Here is a 17,610-nt window from a genome sequence, read left to right on the forward strand (position 1 = left end):
ATAAAAAATCTTTGAAAGGGTCCTAAGAAGCAAGATCACCACCCATCTAGAAACCCATCAGTTACACAACCCAGGGCAACATGGGTTTAGAACAGGTCGCTCCTGTCTGTCTCAACTATTGGATCACTACGACAAGGTCCTAAATGCACTAGAAGACAAAAAAGAATGCAGATGTAATATATACAGACTTTGCAAAAGCCTTCGACAAGTGTGACCTGGAGTTTACCTGGAGAGAGTTCCGGGGGTCAACGCCCCCGCGGCCCGTGTCTGTGACCAGGCCTCTTGGTGGATCAGAGCCTGATCAACCAGGCTGTTGCTGCTGGCTGCACGCAAACCAACGTACGAGCCACAGCCCGGCTGATCAGGAACTGACTTTAGGTGCTTGTCCAGTGCCAGCTTGAAGACTGCCAGGGGTCTGTTGGTAATCCCCCTTATGTGTGCTGGGAGGCAGTTGAACAGTCTCGGGCCCCAGACACTTATTGTATGGTCTCTTAACGTGCTAGTGACACCCCTGCTTTTCATTGGGGGGATGTTGCATCGTCTGCCAAGTCTTTGCTTTCGTAGTGAGTGATTTTCGTGTGCAAGTTCGGTACTAGTCCCTCTAGGATTTTCCAGGTGTATATAATCATGTATCTCTCCCTCCTGCGTTCCAGGGAATACAGGTTTAGGAACCTCAAGCGCTCCCAGTAATTGAGGTGTTTTATGTCCGTTATGCGCGCCGTGATGGCTCTCTGTACATTTTCTAGGTCAGCAATTCTACTTGGGTGGAACAGGTAACAAACAACCCGTACTTAGGGGGAGAAGACATGTGACAAGGTTTTAGCCTAGGACAAGACCCAGGACAGACCCAAGATAGACCCAGGTAAAACCCATGACAGACCTAGGACAGACCCAGGTCAGACCCAGGATAGACCCAGGATAGACCCAGGACAGACCCAGGATAGACCCAGGACAGATCCAAGACAGACCCAAGACAGACCCAAAACAGACTCAATCAACGTGATAAAGATTCCTACAGTAAATGCGGGTTATTTGTCAATTTAAATTTATCACGGACAATACTTTGATTACCAACTCCAAGACAAACATAACCGGAAATGCTCTGGAAAACGTACAAATGAGGATGACAAAGTTGATCCCTTGTATCAGAAATCTTTCCCATGAGGATAAATTGAGGACCCTAAGTCTGCACTCTCTAGAAAAGTGTAGAATTATCCGAAATGCATTGCAAGTTGCCCGAAATGCAATGCATATTGGTGAAACTATTTAGGTTTTAAAATTTTCCACTATGGCTGCTTTTTTTTTTTTTGAAGATGGCAGCTGGGTCTGGTGCAGTGCTCCATCCTTGAGTGGAGATGATCAGACTGGGTGGGTCATTGGGCTAATCCGGGGGGGGGGACATGGACCTGCTCCGCATGGGTCAGTAGGCCTGTTGCAGTGTTCCTTCTTTCTTATGTTCTTATGTTCTTATGTTCTAACACTGGCGCGGAACATCATAGGCTTTCTGGTATATTAAAACTTAAGAAAGAAGAAGCACTTCAGAGGGCCTACTGGCTCATGCTAGGCAGGTCCAAGTCACACCCGCTTAAGAAGGAGCACTGCCGAAGGCCTACTGGCCCAAGCTAGTCAGGTCCAGGTCACACCCAGTCATAAGAACATAAGTACATAAGAACGAAGGAACACTGCAGAAGGCCTACTGGCCCATGCGAGGCAGGTCCAAGTCTCCTACCGGCTTAAGCTAATGCACCCAACCTAGTCAGGTCAGGTCACATTGACTTAAGGGAGGAACCCGGCAACCGACCTGGTAGCACAAGCTATCAGGTCCAACTCACACCCACCCACATCCACTCATGTATTTATCCAACCTATTTTTAAAGCAACACAACGTTCTGACCTCTATAACTGTACTCGGGAGTTTGTTCCACTCATTCACAACTCTATTACCAAACCAGTACTTTCCTATATCCTTCCTGAATCTGAATTTTTCCAACTTAAAACCATTGCTGCGAGTCCTGTCTAGGCTAGATATTTTCAGCACACTATTTACATCCCCTTTATTTATTCCTGTCTTCCATTTATACACCTCAATCATATCCCCCCTAATTCTACGTCTTTCTAGAGAGTGCAGATTCAGGGTCCTTAGTCTATCCTCATAGGGAAGGTTTCTGATACATGGGATCAACTTTGTCATCCTCCTTTGTACATTTTCCAGAGAATTTATATCCATTCTGTAATACGGTGACCAAAACTGTGCAGCATAGTCTAAATGAGGCCTAACCAAGGATGTATAGAGTTGAAGAACAACCTGAGGACTCATATTATTTATGCTTCTTGATATGAAGCCAAGGATTCTATTAGCTTTATTGCGAACACTTATGCACTGTTGTCTTGGTTTCAGATTACTGCTAACCAGAACTCCTAAATCTTTTTCGCAATCCGTAATATTAAGATCTACATTATTTAGTTTATATGTGGCATGGTTATTGTCCTGTCCAACATTTAGAACTTTGCATTTGTCTATATTAAACTGCATCTGCCACTTCTCCGACCACTGCATCAGTCTATTCAAATCTTCCTGGAGTGCTCGAATGTCCTCGTCAGAATGAATTCGACGGCCTATTTTGGTGTCATCGGCAAACTTGCCGATGTCGCTCTTTATGCCCTCATCTATGTCGTTTATGTAGATTGTGAACAGCAGGGGGCCCAACACTGACCCCTGTGGAACACCGCTCGTGACGCTTCCCCACTCTGATTTCTCCCCATTTATGCAAACTCTCTGCTGCCTATTTGTCAACCATGCCTCTATCCAGGAAAAAATTTCTCCTCCTATTCCATGTGCTTTAATTTTCCTCAATAGTCTCTGATGTGGGACCTTGTCAAAAGCCTTACTGAAGTCCATATACACAATATCACATTCATTACCATGATCTACCTCCTCAAATACCTTAGTGAAAAAAGTTAATAAATTCGTAAGGCAGGAACGCCCCTTTGTAAAACCATGCTGAGATTCGTTGATTAATTTATGCTTTTCAAGGTGGCTACGAACTGCCTCGGCAATTATTGATTCCATAAATTTTCCCACTATGGAGGTTAGGCTTATTGGTCTATAGATCGAAGCTAAGGACCTGTCACCTGCTTTGAAAATAGGTATCACATTCGCCATTTTCCACTTATCTGGCACCATGCCAGTTTGTAGTGATATGTTGAAAAGATTAGCCAAAGGTTTGCTAAGCTCCTCTTTACATTCCTTTAGAACACTTGCATACAGTTCATCAGGGCCTGGGGATTTGTTAGGTTTTAATTTATCTGTTTGCCTAAGGGCCATGTCACTTGTGACCCTAATCGTGCACAGTTTATTATCGTCCTGTTCTACATAATTTATCATTTCTGGAATATCGCTGGTATTACCTGGAGAGAGTTCCGGGGGTCAACGCCCCCGCGGCCCGGTCTGTGACCAGGCCTCCTGGTGGATCAGAGCCTGATCAACCAGGCTGTTACTGCTGGCTGCACGCAAACCAACGTACGAGCCACAGCCCGGCTGGTCAGGAACCGACTTTAGGTGCTTGTCCAGTGCCAGCTTGAAGACTGCCAGGGGTCTGTTGGTAATCCCCCTTATGTATGCTGGGAGGCAGTTGAACAGTCTCGGGCCCATGACACTTATTGTATGGTCTCTTAACGTGCTAGTGTCACCCCTGCTTTTCATTGGGGGATGTTGCATCGTCTGCCAAGCTTTTGCTTTCGTAGTGAGTGATTTTCGTGTACAAGTTCGGTACTAGTCCCTCTAGGATTTTCCAGGTGTATATAATCATGTATCTCTCCCGCCTGCGTTCCAGGGAATACAGGTTTAGGAACCTCAAGCGCTCCCAGTAATTGAGGTGTTTTATCTCCGTTATGCGCGCCGTGAAGGTTCTCTGTACATTTTCTAGGTCGGCAATTTCACCTGCCTTGAAAGGTGCTGTTAGTGTGCAGCAATATTCCAGCCTAGATAGAACAAGTGACGTGAAGAGTGTCATCATGGGCTTGGCCTCCCTAGTTTTGAAGGTTCTCATTATCCATCCTGTCATTTTTCTAGCAGATGCGATTGATACAATGTTATGGTCCTTGAAGGTGAGATCCTCCGACATGATCACTCCCAGGTCTTTGACGTTGGTGTTTCGCTCTATTTTGTGGCCAGAATTTGTTTTGTAAACTGAGAGGAAGTATATGTTAAAAATTCTACACATTTCCTTATCACTGTCAGTGAGCTGACCCGAGGAACTTTTGAGTGGGCCTATCTTGTCCCTGATCTTACTTCTGTATACCTGAAAGAATTCTTTTGGGTTAGTCTTCGATTCTCTTGCAACTTTAACCTCATAATCTCTTTTTGCTTTTCTAATTCCCTTTTTTATTTCTCTCTTTAAGTGAATATATCGATTTTTTAATTGCCCCTCTCTTCTTTTGATTTGCCTATATATGCCTCTCTTTTGACCAATCAGATATTTTAATCTATTGTTCATCCATTTAGGATCAATTTTGTTTGATCTGATTTCCCTATTTGGAACATAATTTGACTGAACAGCTAGAACTATGCCCTGGAAAGCGTCATATCGGCAACCATCACCACCTACCTGACCCTTAGTCAGGTCATTCCATTTCAGCCCACCTAAATAATTTTTTCAGTCCTATGAAATCAGCCAAGCGAAAGTCAGGGACGGAGACTTGATTGCCATTATTAGGGGAATTCCATGATATATTAAAACTGAGTGATTTGTAATCACTTTCCCCAAGCTCATCAATAACCTCAAGATTATTAATTAGTGTTTCCCTACTGGCAAGAACCAAGTCAAGGAGGTTATTTCCCCTAGTTGGCTCTGTCACAAACTGTTTTAAAAAACAATCCTGGATCGTATCAAGAAAGTCACCTGACTCTAAATTTCCTGTCAAATTGCTCCAGTCAATCTGTCTATAGTTGAAATCTCCCATTAGCACAACATTTTCGTATGTAGATGCCTTACGAATTTCGTCCCATAGAAGTTTGCTGCACTCCCTATCAAGATTTGGGGCCTTGTAATTCACACCCAAAATTAGTTTTTCTCGGCCCTCGAGAAGCTGTAACCAAACAGATTCAGTGGCTGACGCTTCTAATTTTATATCTTGTCTAATACAACAATTTAAATTGTCTCTGACATACATTGCTACTCCACCACCTTTCCTGTTGACCCTGTCAGTGTGGAATAATTTATAGCCTTGTATGTGACATTCAGAGGGCATCTCTCTATCTTTCAGATTGAGCCAGGTCTCTGTTATATCAATAATATCTATGTTTCCTGCACTTGCAATTAATCTTAGCTCATCTATCTTATTTCTTACACTCCTGCTATTAGTATAGTAAACCTTAAGGGAGCTAGTCCCTTGCTGCCCTCTGCTGTCCCCCTTTGTTTGCTGACCTGATCTATTGTCTTTATTTATAACTTCATGCTGAATGCCTTTTATACATTTACTGTTTCCAACCCTAGTGTTGCAACCTGCTTGTTTCCCACACACACCCATACCTCTATCTTCTATCAGTTTAAAATCATAGGCATTTCACCAATGGCCTTCTCAATTGAGTTTGCAAGTGCTACCACCCCAGCCCCAGAAAGATGTACCCCATCCCTTGCATACATATCATGTTTGCCATAAAAGTTGTTCCAGTTGTCAATGAATGGGATTACAAGTTCCTTGCAGTATCTGTCTAGCCAGCAATTTACACCAATTGCCCTAGACAACCATTCATTTCCTACTCCCCTTCTAGGCAAGATGCTACTTATGATTGGGACCCCTCCCTTAGACTTAATGAAATCTATAGCTGACCTGTACTTATCTAGCAGCTCTTCTCTCCTACCCTTCCCAATATCATTTCCACCAGCACTGAGACAGATAATGGGCTTGTTCCCATTACCTGACATGATATTATCCAGCCTGTTAACTATGTCCCCAACACCAGCTCCAGGGAAGCACACTCTATCTCTCATCTTCTTATTCCTATTACAAAAAGCACGGTCAATATATCTTACCTGAGAGTCACCAACCACAAGAATGCGCTTACCTCTGTTAGCAGGGGCAGTAGTACCCTTACCTTCACTGGCCACTGAAGTACATTCATCCTGAAGAACAGAGAAGCGATTTCCTACCTTCAGATCTTCACTCTTAACTTTCCTTATTCTGATTCTCCTCCCATTACTGGGAACCACTCGCCACTTGTAGCAGGTGCTGGACTGCACCTCACTGCTGGTAGCCGTTGCTACCTCCCCACCTACAGCCTCCTCACAGCGAGAGACAGACTGCACCTCACTGCTAGAAGCCTCATTCCCCACAACTCCAGCCACCTCACACTCTCTCCCAGACCCACTGAGGTGGACCCTCAGCCTCCTAATCTCCTCCTGGAGAAGCAAAACCTCCTCCTTCAACTCTCCAACCTCAATTTTTAAAACACTGCAGAAGCAAGCCATGCTTTGTAACCGTCCACGCTAATCTCCAAAGCAGCTCAGGGTCTGTGACCTCACGTGACGACTGACCACTGACCACTGATGTAATTGTCTAACGCATTTTTAAAACTACACAACGTTTTAGCCTCAATAACTGTACTCGGGAGTTTGTTCCACTCCACAACTCTATTACCAACCAATCCTTTCCTATATCCTTCCTGTATCTAAATTTTTCCAACTTAAAACCATTGCTGCGAGTCCTGTGTTGGTTAGATATTTTTAGCACGTTATTTACATCCCCTGTATTTATTCCTGTTTTGCATTTATACACCTTAATAATATCCTCTCTAATTCTACGCCATTCCAGAGAGTGCAGATTTAGGGTCCTCAGTCTGTCCTCATAGGAAAGATTTCTGATACATGGGACCAACTTTGTAATCCTCCTTTGTACTTTTTCCAGTGCATTTATATTTATTCTGTAATACGGTAACTAGAACTGTGCAACATAATCTAAATGAGGCCTGATAAGTAAGACATATTTGCAACAGTTAGGTATCTTTATTCCGAAACGTTTCGCTAACACAATAGGCTTTTCAGTCGAGTACAGAAGAGTTATCAGAAGCAGCAGAGAGATGGAGACGGTGTAAATATGAAAATGGTATATAATTCCGACAAGTTGATAATAAAGACATATATGCAACAGTTTGGTATCTTTATTTCGACACGTTTCAGTAGGCTTCTTCAGTCGAATACAGAAGAGTTTAGCAGGAGTAGAGATGTGAAGACGATGTAATCAGTCTTCAAAGGTGATGGAATGATTACATTATGTTCACATCTCTACTCCTGCTAAACTCTTCTGTATTCGACTGATAGAAGTCTACTGTTTAGGTGAAACATTTCGGAATAAAGATACCAAACTGTTGCATATGTGTCTTTCTTATCAAGACGATGTAATCAGTTCACCCTTGAAGACGTGGTTTTGAGGTGGTCAGTCCCTCACCCTGGAGAAGAGTTTTGCTTCATAGTCTGGAACAATGTGAAGTTGAAGCAACACTATGGAGACTTATACACTGTCAAAGGTGAGGCGCAGCTCACTAGTAGAAGAAAGAATGTAATCACTGAGAGGGCAGATCCCTCTCAAATCCATCCATTCTCACTTGAATTATATATTATAATCACGGGGAACTCTAAACCCGTAGGGATTATACAGCGCCTGTGGGGGGGATGGAAAGTACGTATTTTAATTCTCATTTCAGGGAATTGGAGCACAGATCCAGTTCCCTAGATCGAGAGCCCCTCACCAGCGTCATGGAACCTCTCTTGAGGGTTTCCTCACTTGAAAAAGTTGTCGAAGGAGTTTTCCGTACCCAGGAAACATCTTCCACAACTTTTTTTTAAGATGAAACTAAAAAAAAAAACTGAATGTGAGCATCTGAGTACAACATAGACCAACTGGCATCAGTGAAAGGAAGGAAGGGGGAGTTTTAATTCTCGTGTAGTGCTATAATTTCTTAATTAAAAGATTAACGAGTTGTATTGTTGAGCTGATTTTATGGTAAAGTTATCTAAAAGATGGGTATCAGATGTCTGGACAGGGGTGCAATTTCAGTGGTTTCCAGAGGCGCTATTTTCCCTAGATACGCCCCTGGGTCTGGTTTGGTTGAGTTATCCCACGTTAAGACTGACTCAAGGTAAGAGGAACCTTGTTGGGTTCTCCCAGGTTTATATTCTTTCACTGAACGCAGGATGAACTTTGTAAAAATATTATTATGTAACTTATGGCTATATTGATCTATACTTATATTTGTAATATTTCATAAATAAATATTTTAGAGAGGAAAAAACATTATCACCACTGTATGCCTATCATAATATTGCTCTCCATACCTCCACTGTCAAGCTAAAACGCTGCTTTTTTTTTTAAATGTTTAAATTTGACTCAAAAAAAGCAATACAATTCTTTTTTACTTTTATTAATTAACAAATTAAAACAAAGATAATATTGTATCTTACACTCCTGTATCACAATTATTCTGGCTGTATCCTAATATGTCAATACAGGAATGTATTACTGTCTCATGTATTTTTATAATAGTGTCACACTATATGCACTCTTTATTGCAGTTTACACTTGAGACAATATTTGCTGAGGGAAATGCTGGCTCCGGCTGACTGGAAGACCAGTTTGTGTTCTCCTGACGAGGATTTTTCTGTCTTGTCACGGCGACTGTCAGCTTGGGAGTGACCTGTGTTTTAAAATATTATAAAACATTTTGAATTCTGAAATTGTGTATTGCACTGCGTAAACGATCAGCTATAGGACAAGATGGTAATCTATTAATAACATTATCTATATCCATCTGGGTGTAGGATAACGTTGTGATTTTTGTCGTTCAGCGCTACTGGTTACAGGAGATGCTGATGTATAGTAAACTAGACATAGTAATGGCTTTTAATAGACACACGTCTAGTTTGTCCGTGGCTTGCTGTAGACACCTAAGAAGAGGATGTTGTTGGTTTGTTTGTCATAGATGAAGAAGACGAACGGTTGATTGCACTTGAATTGCCTGGGTCTGGGCGCGAATGAGAACGCCACCAGCAGGGCTGTGGCAGCAGCTGCTTCAGAGCCTTCTTCGTTAACCTCCACCACGGCTTTGTGGATCCCCTTCTTCACAAACAGTTGACCCGATGGGTCGAATGTCGACAAGTTGGCGGCCGGTGTGAAGAGGTCCACGATCCCCTCGCGCTGAAGAGCCTGGTGAAACGGAGAGGATTACATCAGCAACATGACAGTAAGGGAGGATGGCAGGTAACATAAGATTTTGTTAGGATTTTTAATCCCTGGAGGGTTAGCCACCCAGAATAATCCAAGAAAGTCAGTGCGTCATCGACGACTGTCTTATTTCCACTGTGGTTCTTCGGTCTTGCCCCCCAGGATGCGACCCATACCAATCGACTAGCCCAGGTACCTACTTGCTTGTTAGGTGAATGGGGACAGCCTGTGCAGGGAAACACACCCAATGTTTCCACCCATGCCGAGGACTGAACTATTCAAATTCAAATTCAAAGTTTATTCTCTATAAGGATTACAATGCTGAGTTTACAGAAATTTGGTTGTTGTGTGGTTTACATGTAGTAAAATAGTGATTACAGAGTGTACCACTAGAACGCTTAGCATGGCTAGGCATTTCGGGCAGACTTAGTTTTATTCTTAATTGTAAAATATTACAAATTATGAGGTAAGTTGGTATTATGGCTAAGTGACTAAATACTAGTTTGTGAGTTTAGCAATGTGAATGCTTTTGTTTTGGCACAGTACATAGTTTCAGTATTGGAGTATCACAGGATTCATTATTTTAAGATTGAGATTAATATTTCTGTTTATGGTCAAATGAGTGAGTGAGTGTAAGTGTGAACCACCAGGTGGTATTCGTGTAGTTAGTTGACGGGGTGTATCAGGGAGATAAGATGTTTTCTAATGGTAGTTTTGAAGGTGATGAATGTGTCTGCAGTTCTAGAGTTCTCAGGTAGGGTATTCCAGATTTTAGGGCCTTTGACATACATTGAATTTTTGTAAAGGTTTAGTCGGACACGGGGAATGTCGTAGAGATGTTTGTTTCTGGTGTTATGCCTGTGGGTTCTGTCACAACTATCAAGAAAGCGTTTAAGGTCAAGGTTGATATTAGAGTTTAAGGCCCTGTAGATATAGATTGCACAGTAGTAAGTGTGGATGTACTGAACTGGGAGTAAGTTTAGGTCTATGAAGAGTGGGGGGGTGTGTTGCCAGGGATGGGATTTAGTGATTATTCTTACTGCAGCTTTTTGTTGGGTTATTATTGGCTTTAGGTGTGTTGCTGCAGTTGATCCCCAAGCACAAATAGCATAGGTGAGGTATGGATAAATAAGTGAGTGGTATAGTGTGAGAAGGGCATTTTGCGGCACGTAGTATCATATCTTGGAGAGGATCCCAACCGTTTTGGATACTTTTTTGGCTATATGCTGGATATGGGTGCTGAAATTCAGGTTGTTGTCAAGGTATAAGCCTAGGAATTTTCCCCCATTATTTCTGGTAATTAGAGTGTTGTCAATCTTAATGTTAATTTGTGCATCTCCTGCTCTGCTACCAAACATAATATAGTAGGTTTTGTCAGTGTTAAGCGTAAGTTTATTGGCTGTCATCCAAGTCGATATTTTAATCAGCTCCTCATTCACAATGGTGTTGAGGGTGGCAAGATTAGGGTGAGAGATGACATAAGTCGTGTCATCAGCAAAGAGAATGGGTTTCAGGTGTTGGGATACGTTTGGAAGGTCATTGATGTATATGAGAACTCTCAGTGTGTGTGAGGTGAGTGTTGCCTACCAGGTCACGGGGCACTGACTTGTCGACGCTTCTGTATGCCCAAATCCAAACATTATCTATAATAAGAGGTTCCGCACTGAGAGACTACGATACACTACTGAGTCAGTGGGAACAGAACGTACGTTAAAATGGTATAAAATACCGACAGGTTGTTAGGTAAGACACACATGCAACAGTTAGGTATCTTTATTATGAAACGTTTCGCCTACACAGTAGGCTTCTTCAGTCAAGTACAGAAAAGTTGATAGAAGCAGAAGATGCTTGAAGACGATGTAATCAGTCCATCACCCTTTATGTTTTGAGGTGGGCATCTTCTGCTTCTATCAACTTTTCTGTACTTGACTGAAGAAGCCTACTGTGTAGGCGAAACGTTTCATAATAAAGATACCTAACTGTTGCATATGTGTCTTACCTAACAACGGGAACAGAACGTAATGGGGAGTTTGTGAGTCATGTGTAGATGAGGTTATCAGGAACAAGCAATTAAGACACTGGAAGGTAGATTTACGAGATGTACATGAACGGTATACAGTACCGACAAGATGAAAAATTAGACACATTTGCAACATCTAAGTATATTGTAGAAGTTTCGCCATCCAGTGGTTTTATCAGTACAAATTCAAGGACATAACTGGAAGACAGAAGAACTATATACAAAAGACGAGGTAATCAGTCCCTCAGCCTTGGAGTTGGTGTGAAGAGCACCATAGTCGTGAAGATTCTAGAGCATAGGAAAGAAGACTGGCGCTTATATACTGGCGACAGGTGGAAACGGACGGGTAGCAGACGAGGGCATAGTCACTGGTAGGCGGGATTCCCCAGTGGAAGTAGATCATACCCGAGGCACGCGTTAATGGTGGTGGTAGTAGTTATAGTAGTAATAGCTGTGAAGAAGGTACTACTACTGCTACTACTACCACCACCACCACTAACCAGTGCCTCGGGTATGACCTACTTACACTGGGGAATCCCGCCTATCAGTCTGCTACCCATTCGTTTCCACCTGTCTCCAGTGATAGAGTGCAAAGGACAAGTGTAGTAACAGCAGCAGCAAAACACACAGCAAGAGGCATTCTTGAGCTTCCCCAGCACTCGGGCTTAATGTCCAAAGCTGGGGTGTGACTCTAAAAGGATTCTGTAGTGCTTGCTGCCTTTGCACCTCCTGACATCGTCTGCTGCTATGCAGCTGCCACACCCTTCGAGCCCAGTGTGAGCGGGGTTCCTTGCTTCTTCCTCCGAGCCCCGTGGGGGCGGGGAATGGGGCTAGGCCTGGGGACTGCTGGTCCCAGAAGACGAGGAGGTACTTGTACTTCCTCCTATGGCAGACATTGGTCTGAGACACTCCCGCGGCAGGGAGCCAAGGCCGGGCCACCTCTTGGAAAAGGTCCGGCCCGGGCGATTATACCGGCGAATCTAGAATAGAACATTCCCTGTGCTCCAGAATCTTCACGACTATGGTGATCTTCACACCAACTCCACGGCTGAGGGACTGATTACCTCATCTTTTGTATAAAGTTTTTCTGTCTTCCAATTATGTCCTTGAATATGTATTGATAAAGCCACTGGATGGCGGAACATCTACAATAAAGACACCCAAATGCTGCACGTGTCTAATTTTTCATTCAGATTTAGGTGAGCTCAGCGAATACGTGTTGTTCAGAGGTAGATGAGATCAGACAAGTACCTCATCTACCTCTCAGCATGTAGTTGAAAGGCATACGAGATCAGACATGGAGGTTAAAGGCAGACGACGTCAAACACACGCAGGCGAGAGATAAATGATATCACACACATGCAGCTGAGAGGTGAATGATGTCACACGCATACAGGCGAGAGGTAAATGATGTCAACCAACTCATGCGGCTGAGAGGTAGATGAGCTCATTAACAACATGTAGTTGAGACTAAGGCAGATATAGATCAAAGTTTCAAAGCAACATTCACTTTTAAAGGACACAGAGAGACGAAATTTTATCTTGCGTTGTTCCATAGCGCATCACGACTGAAAGAAAAATATATAAATTCCAAATAATTTGGTAATGGAAATAGCTATTAGTGAGAGGGCTGAGGCCACATACATGAAAGAGATGAGTCTCACCTCAGGCAATTCATCTACGAGTGTTTCTTCCAGCTTGAATTTCGGGAACTGGAGGTCGACTTCCTGTTTTCTAAGGTTGGAGATGGCAGCTAGGAGAGTGTTAGCGCTGAGTCGACGGATCATGGCATTGAGGGGAGTCAGGGTGGCACTATCACTGTTATAGGTAGCGCCACTGTTTGAGTAGGTGCCACTGCCGATTGTAGGACCACCACCAACAGCACTGCCACCACTGATTCTGGCAGCGTCATTGCCAGTTTTGGTGCCCTTGTTAGCAGCATCCTCACTAACAGTGTTGTGAGGCAGCAACACAAACATGGAGACTACCTCTCCCTTGTAAGGCATCTCTAACACAGACGCTTCCAGTTCCACAGAGTCTCCTGCATACATGGACAAGGTAAACAATTACTTTCTGGTCTATTAAAACGGCTAGTTAGTCCACTGAGACCAACTGGTCTATTGAGAAATTCTGCAATAATAGACCATTTTCATGTAGATGGTAAATTATTACGACATACTAGACCGTGAAAATAAGAACGTCAAAAAAAGTATCATACTGACAATTCCTTACTTTGACTCCTTGATGCCAGTAGACAAGACGTATCTGTTTTCCTAATCATTATTGATTGCAATGTAAGAAGCAACTTGTAGGCTTAACATAGAACTTACTTTTTCTGCTCAAACTATTGTAATTTAAGAGTGAACTTACTCCCTATTGGGTCGTGTCTGCCAGAGAGGCAAACACGACCCAATAGGGAGTAAGTTCACTCTGAACCTACCAGCTTTAAATACGCCGGAGAACTTCATCATGGGAACGGAGTACTCTTGATCAGGGGAGGAGTAGAACTTCTCCAGAACTGTATTAGAGGGTTCGAAGGAGTTGAGCCAGAGACCCTTGAAGTAGGCAGCGTTGACGAGAACCATGGGAACCCCAGCCACGTCTCCGGCACTCACCAGCTCAGGGATCTTACCTCGTGTTGTCTGGTTCACCAGCTGGTTGATACTGGCCGCTGCCTCGCCAGGCTGGGGACAACAACACAGACTGAAAGTTCCAGTAAGGAAGAATCTCAAAGTAAAAAACAACAAAAACAACAACAACAACAACAAAAACGCTGATAGACGCACCTATCTGAAGAGGAAATGGAACTGAAAACCAAAGAAGAAATTACAATATATAAAAACTAATCTTTATTAAAATAAATGTTGAGAAAAGGAGAACTGAACCAATATTCGACTGATTTTCGCACAGTTAAGTTATTCAACTGATTTAACTTTTAAGGTTATAATCATGACTGATTTCTACTGTAACACGCACCTAAAGTCAGTAAAAAAAACATACCACGGGTGGGGATAGAACCCGCGATCGCGGGTTCTATCCCCACCCGTGGTATGGTTTGTTTACAATCGTGTCATTACGGTTTCGTGAGTCATGCTAAAGTCAGTACCTGACCGGCCTGGCTGTGGTTCATACGTCGGGTTGCGAGCGGCCAAAAGCAACAGCCTGGTTGATTAGGCCCTGATCCACCATGAGGCCTGGTCACAGACCGGGCAGCGGGGGCGTTGACCCCTGAAACCCTCTCCAGGTAACTTACTGCTAGGCTTTATAGATATTACAAGAACCCAATGGAAATGAGTCAATTTCTTTCTCTTTGGAGGGTTATCCTGGGTAATTTACACATACCATATATCATAATTGTACTTAAAGAACCTGTACCTAAATAACCTTTCTAAAGACACGCGAGCTACCACTGATTCACTGAGCCACTGAGAAATTTAGACCAGTTCAGTAGGTAAAAGTCATAAACTTAAGAATATGTAAACGTCATCCTGTTTTGCGTTTTATAAGTGACTTAATCATTGTGTATAAGTTATTACTACTAATACCTCTAAACATTGTTAAGGTAATTTACATCATTGACAATCTGGTTTAACAATCTACGGTAGTTATTGTTTTTATTGTATCAGTTGCGGGACAGAAGGACGGGGTATACGACGGCAAGATGATGATTTTACTGTCGTCAGAGATTTAAATATTAGGAATTAACATCCTTGTGACAAAATCTAATGACGCAGTCATTTTAGCAAATCAGCAGAGGTACCAGGGTTAGGCATGTCACTATTTATAACAACTGAAATAGAATTATTTTCGTGGTGTTGTGTCTGTGTTCGTAGCTACACAGGTGCTGCTGTGTTCGTGGTGTTGTCTTCCGTGTTCGTAGCTACACAGGTGCTGCTGTGTTCGTGGTGTTGTCTTCCGTGTTTGTAGCTACACAGGTGCTGCTGTGTTCGTGGTGTTGTCTTCCGTGTTCGTAGCTACACAGGTGCTGCTGTGTTCGTGGTGTTGTCTTCCGTGTTCGTAGCTACACAGGTGCTGCTGTGTTCGTGGTGTTGTCTTCCGTGTTCGTAGCTACACAGGTGCTGCTGTGTTCGTGGTGTTGTCTTCCGTGTTCGTAGCTACACAGGTGCTGCTGTGTTCGTGGTGTTCTGTCTTCCGTGTTCGTAGCTACACAGGTGCTGCTGTGTTCGTGGTGTTGTCTTCCGTGTTCGTAGCTACACAGGTGCTGCTGTGTTCGTGGTGTTGTCTTCCGTGTTCGTAGCTACACAGGTGCTGCTGTGTTCGTGGTGTTCTGTCTTCCGTGTTCGTAGCTACACAGGTGCTGCTGTGTTCGTAGCGTCCTCTCTTTAGTGTTCTAACACATAATTTTAAAAAATATCTTACTACTACTTCTTGTGTTCTGTTCTACTGTTCCATACCATTTTTTTCCTGTGTGTTGTTGCACTGACCTGTTGGAAGTCGAGAGTTTCCACCTCCTTGGAGAGGACCTTCCTAACACACTGCCGTAGAGGGAAGGACTGATCTATATACACTCGGTTGGCTAAATCTATCACATAGTCGCTGGTCGTAGCCTGTCGCTCTTCGTACCTATGGAAGAAGTTGTATGTTAGCTACAACCTTAACCAGGTCCTATACAAAGGTATAAGAATAGGATAGATGAAAAGAACGGTGACATGTAGCCACAGCGGAACAGAGTCAACCTAGCTTGCTTGATACACAAATAACCCACACATAGAAGAGAGGAGTTTACGACGACGTTTCGGTCTGACTTAGACCATTTACAAAATGTGACTTTGTAAATGGTCCAAGTCGGACCGAAACGTCGTCGTGAGCTCCTCTCTTCCAGGTAAACTCTCCAGGTCTTCTATGTGCGGGTTATTGTGTATCGTTCCAGTCACGGTATTGTTCTTATTTTGTTATTTAGCGTGCTTGATCTTATGCTCATACAATGGGTTAATACTTGTGTTTCAATGCAATTAAAACTCAGACTGATACATCTGGACCTCATAAAACGAACTCATTAAAATATATGAACTGCGCGTGAAGGTGGCATCCAGGGTGACACCTGGTATATTTTAGTATACATGTGGTGTAAGTCAGTATATATCTGGTGAAGGTCAGTATACTCACAGGTGGTCAAGAGCTCTGTACTCGGCCAGGGTGCCAGCAGGGTCATTCAGACGCAGTGCTGCCTCCAGTTGTTTACGAGTTGTGCCAGCCGAGCCTAAGTAAGCCAGAACCAGGGCGTTCCAGATGCTGTAGGGGGAGAAGAAGAGGTTGCCAGTTGCTCCGGCCGGGTAGAGGAGCTTGAAGAGCTCCACACCGAAGGGGGCGATGTGGGTGAGGTCAGGGGTGCTGGGTGGAGGCAGAGTGTCGTTGTGGGAGATACACTGAGGACTCACAACACACACCATCACTACCACCACCACCATTGCTCCACTCACCAACTTCATCCTCCTGCTGGAAAGAGAATGGGAGAGTTGGAGATGTCCTGACTGCAAACAATGTGGTGTGAATATTATGCGGATAATTCATAATTTGGATATTAGGAAGTGTGGATTTACTAAAAGTATTATTCAGTGGGCTGAGGAGGGGTTGTTGAGGTGGTGTGCATATTTAGAGAGAAAAGAAAAAAACTAGGATGACCAAGACAATAGTAGTAGTAGTAGTAGTAGTAGTAGTGGTGGTAGTAGTAGTAGTAGTAGTAGTAATAGTAGTAGTAGTAGTAGTAGTAGTAGTAGTAGTAGTGGTAGTAGTAGTAGTAGCAGTAATAATAATAATAATAATAATAATAATAATAATAATAATAATAATATCTTTATTTCTACAAGTACATGTATAAAGCATACAGTCCTAGCTGACATCAGTGACATACTATATAGAAAGTCGCTTGTAGTACACAGCATTGCGGGCAAATTAGGTCAGTTTTCTCCCGGGATGAGACCCACATCAGTTGACTAATTCCCAGGTATCCATTTTACTGATGGGGAACATAGACAACCGGTGTAAAGAAACACGCCCCATGTTTCTACCCTCGCCGGAAATCGAACCCAGACCCTCGCCGTGTGAAGCGAGAGCTTTAGCCACCAGGCCACGGGGTACCTCACCAGGCCACGGGGCACGGTACATAAATCTGAAATAGAGGGAAGGAGGAGTAAGGGTCATCTCAGGAAAGGTTGGAAGGAGAGGCTTGGACGGCCAACAGGCATGTGTGAGCGTGTTAGTGAGTGGAAGCAAGTGGGTTTCGTGATTTGACGTGATATTGGAGTGTGGCCAAGGTAACATAAATGAACAGAACCAGTAGCCGGACTTGAGTCCTGGAAGTGAGAAGTAGAATTCCAGCTGTCTGGAGGAGGAGTCGTGATACTGCAGTC

The 17,610-nt window shown here is 43.4% G+C and overlaps 1 protein-coding gene across 1 annotated transcript in view; it reads right to left on the reverse strand.

Annotated features, from left to right (window-relative positions):
* Nucleotides 1-8,403: 8,403 nt before the first annotated feature.
* LOC128692675 (leukocyte elastase inhibitor A) overlaps nucleotides 8,404-17,610 on the reverse strand; it is a 13,643-nt gene continuing 4,436 nt past the window's right edge. Inside the window, exons 2-6 of the mRNA XM_053781956.2 lie at nucleotides 16,367-16,696; nucleotides 15,685-15,823; nucleotides 13,680-13,923; nucleotides 12,904-13,280; nucleotides 8,404-9,201 (exon numbers count right to left, since the gene is read on the reverse strand). Coding sequence (XP_053637931.2) covers nucleotides 8,914-9,201; nucleotides 12,904-13,280; nucleotides 13,680-13,923; nucleotides 15,685-15,823; nucleotides 16,367-16,689 — 1,371 coding nt within the window. The 5' untranslated portion in view covers nucleotides 16,690-16,696 and the 3' untranslated portion in view covers nucleotides 8,404-8,913. The remainder of the gene's footprint in view (nucleotides 9,202-12,903; nucleotides 13,281-13,679; nucleotides 13,924-15,684; nucleotides 15,824-16,366; nucleotides 16,697-17,610) is intronic.

This window comes from Cherax quadricarinatus, chromosome 30, assembly GCF_038502225.1.
Source record: "Cherax quadricarinatus isolate ZL_2023a chromosome 30, ASM3850222v1, whole genome shotgun sequence".
NCBI classification, from domain to species: Eukaryota; Metazoa; Arthropoda; class Malacostraca; order Decapoda; family Parastacidae; genus Cherax; species Cherax quadricarinatus.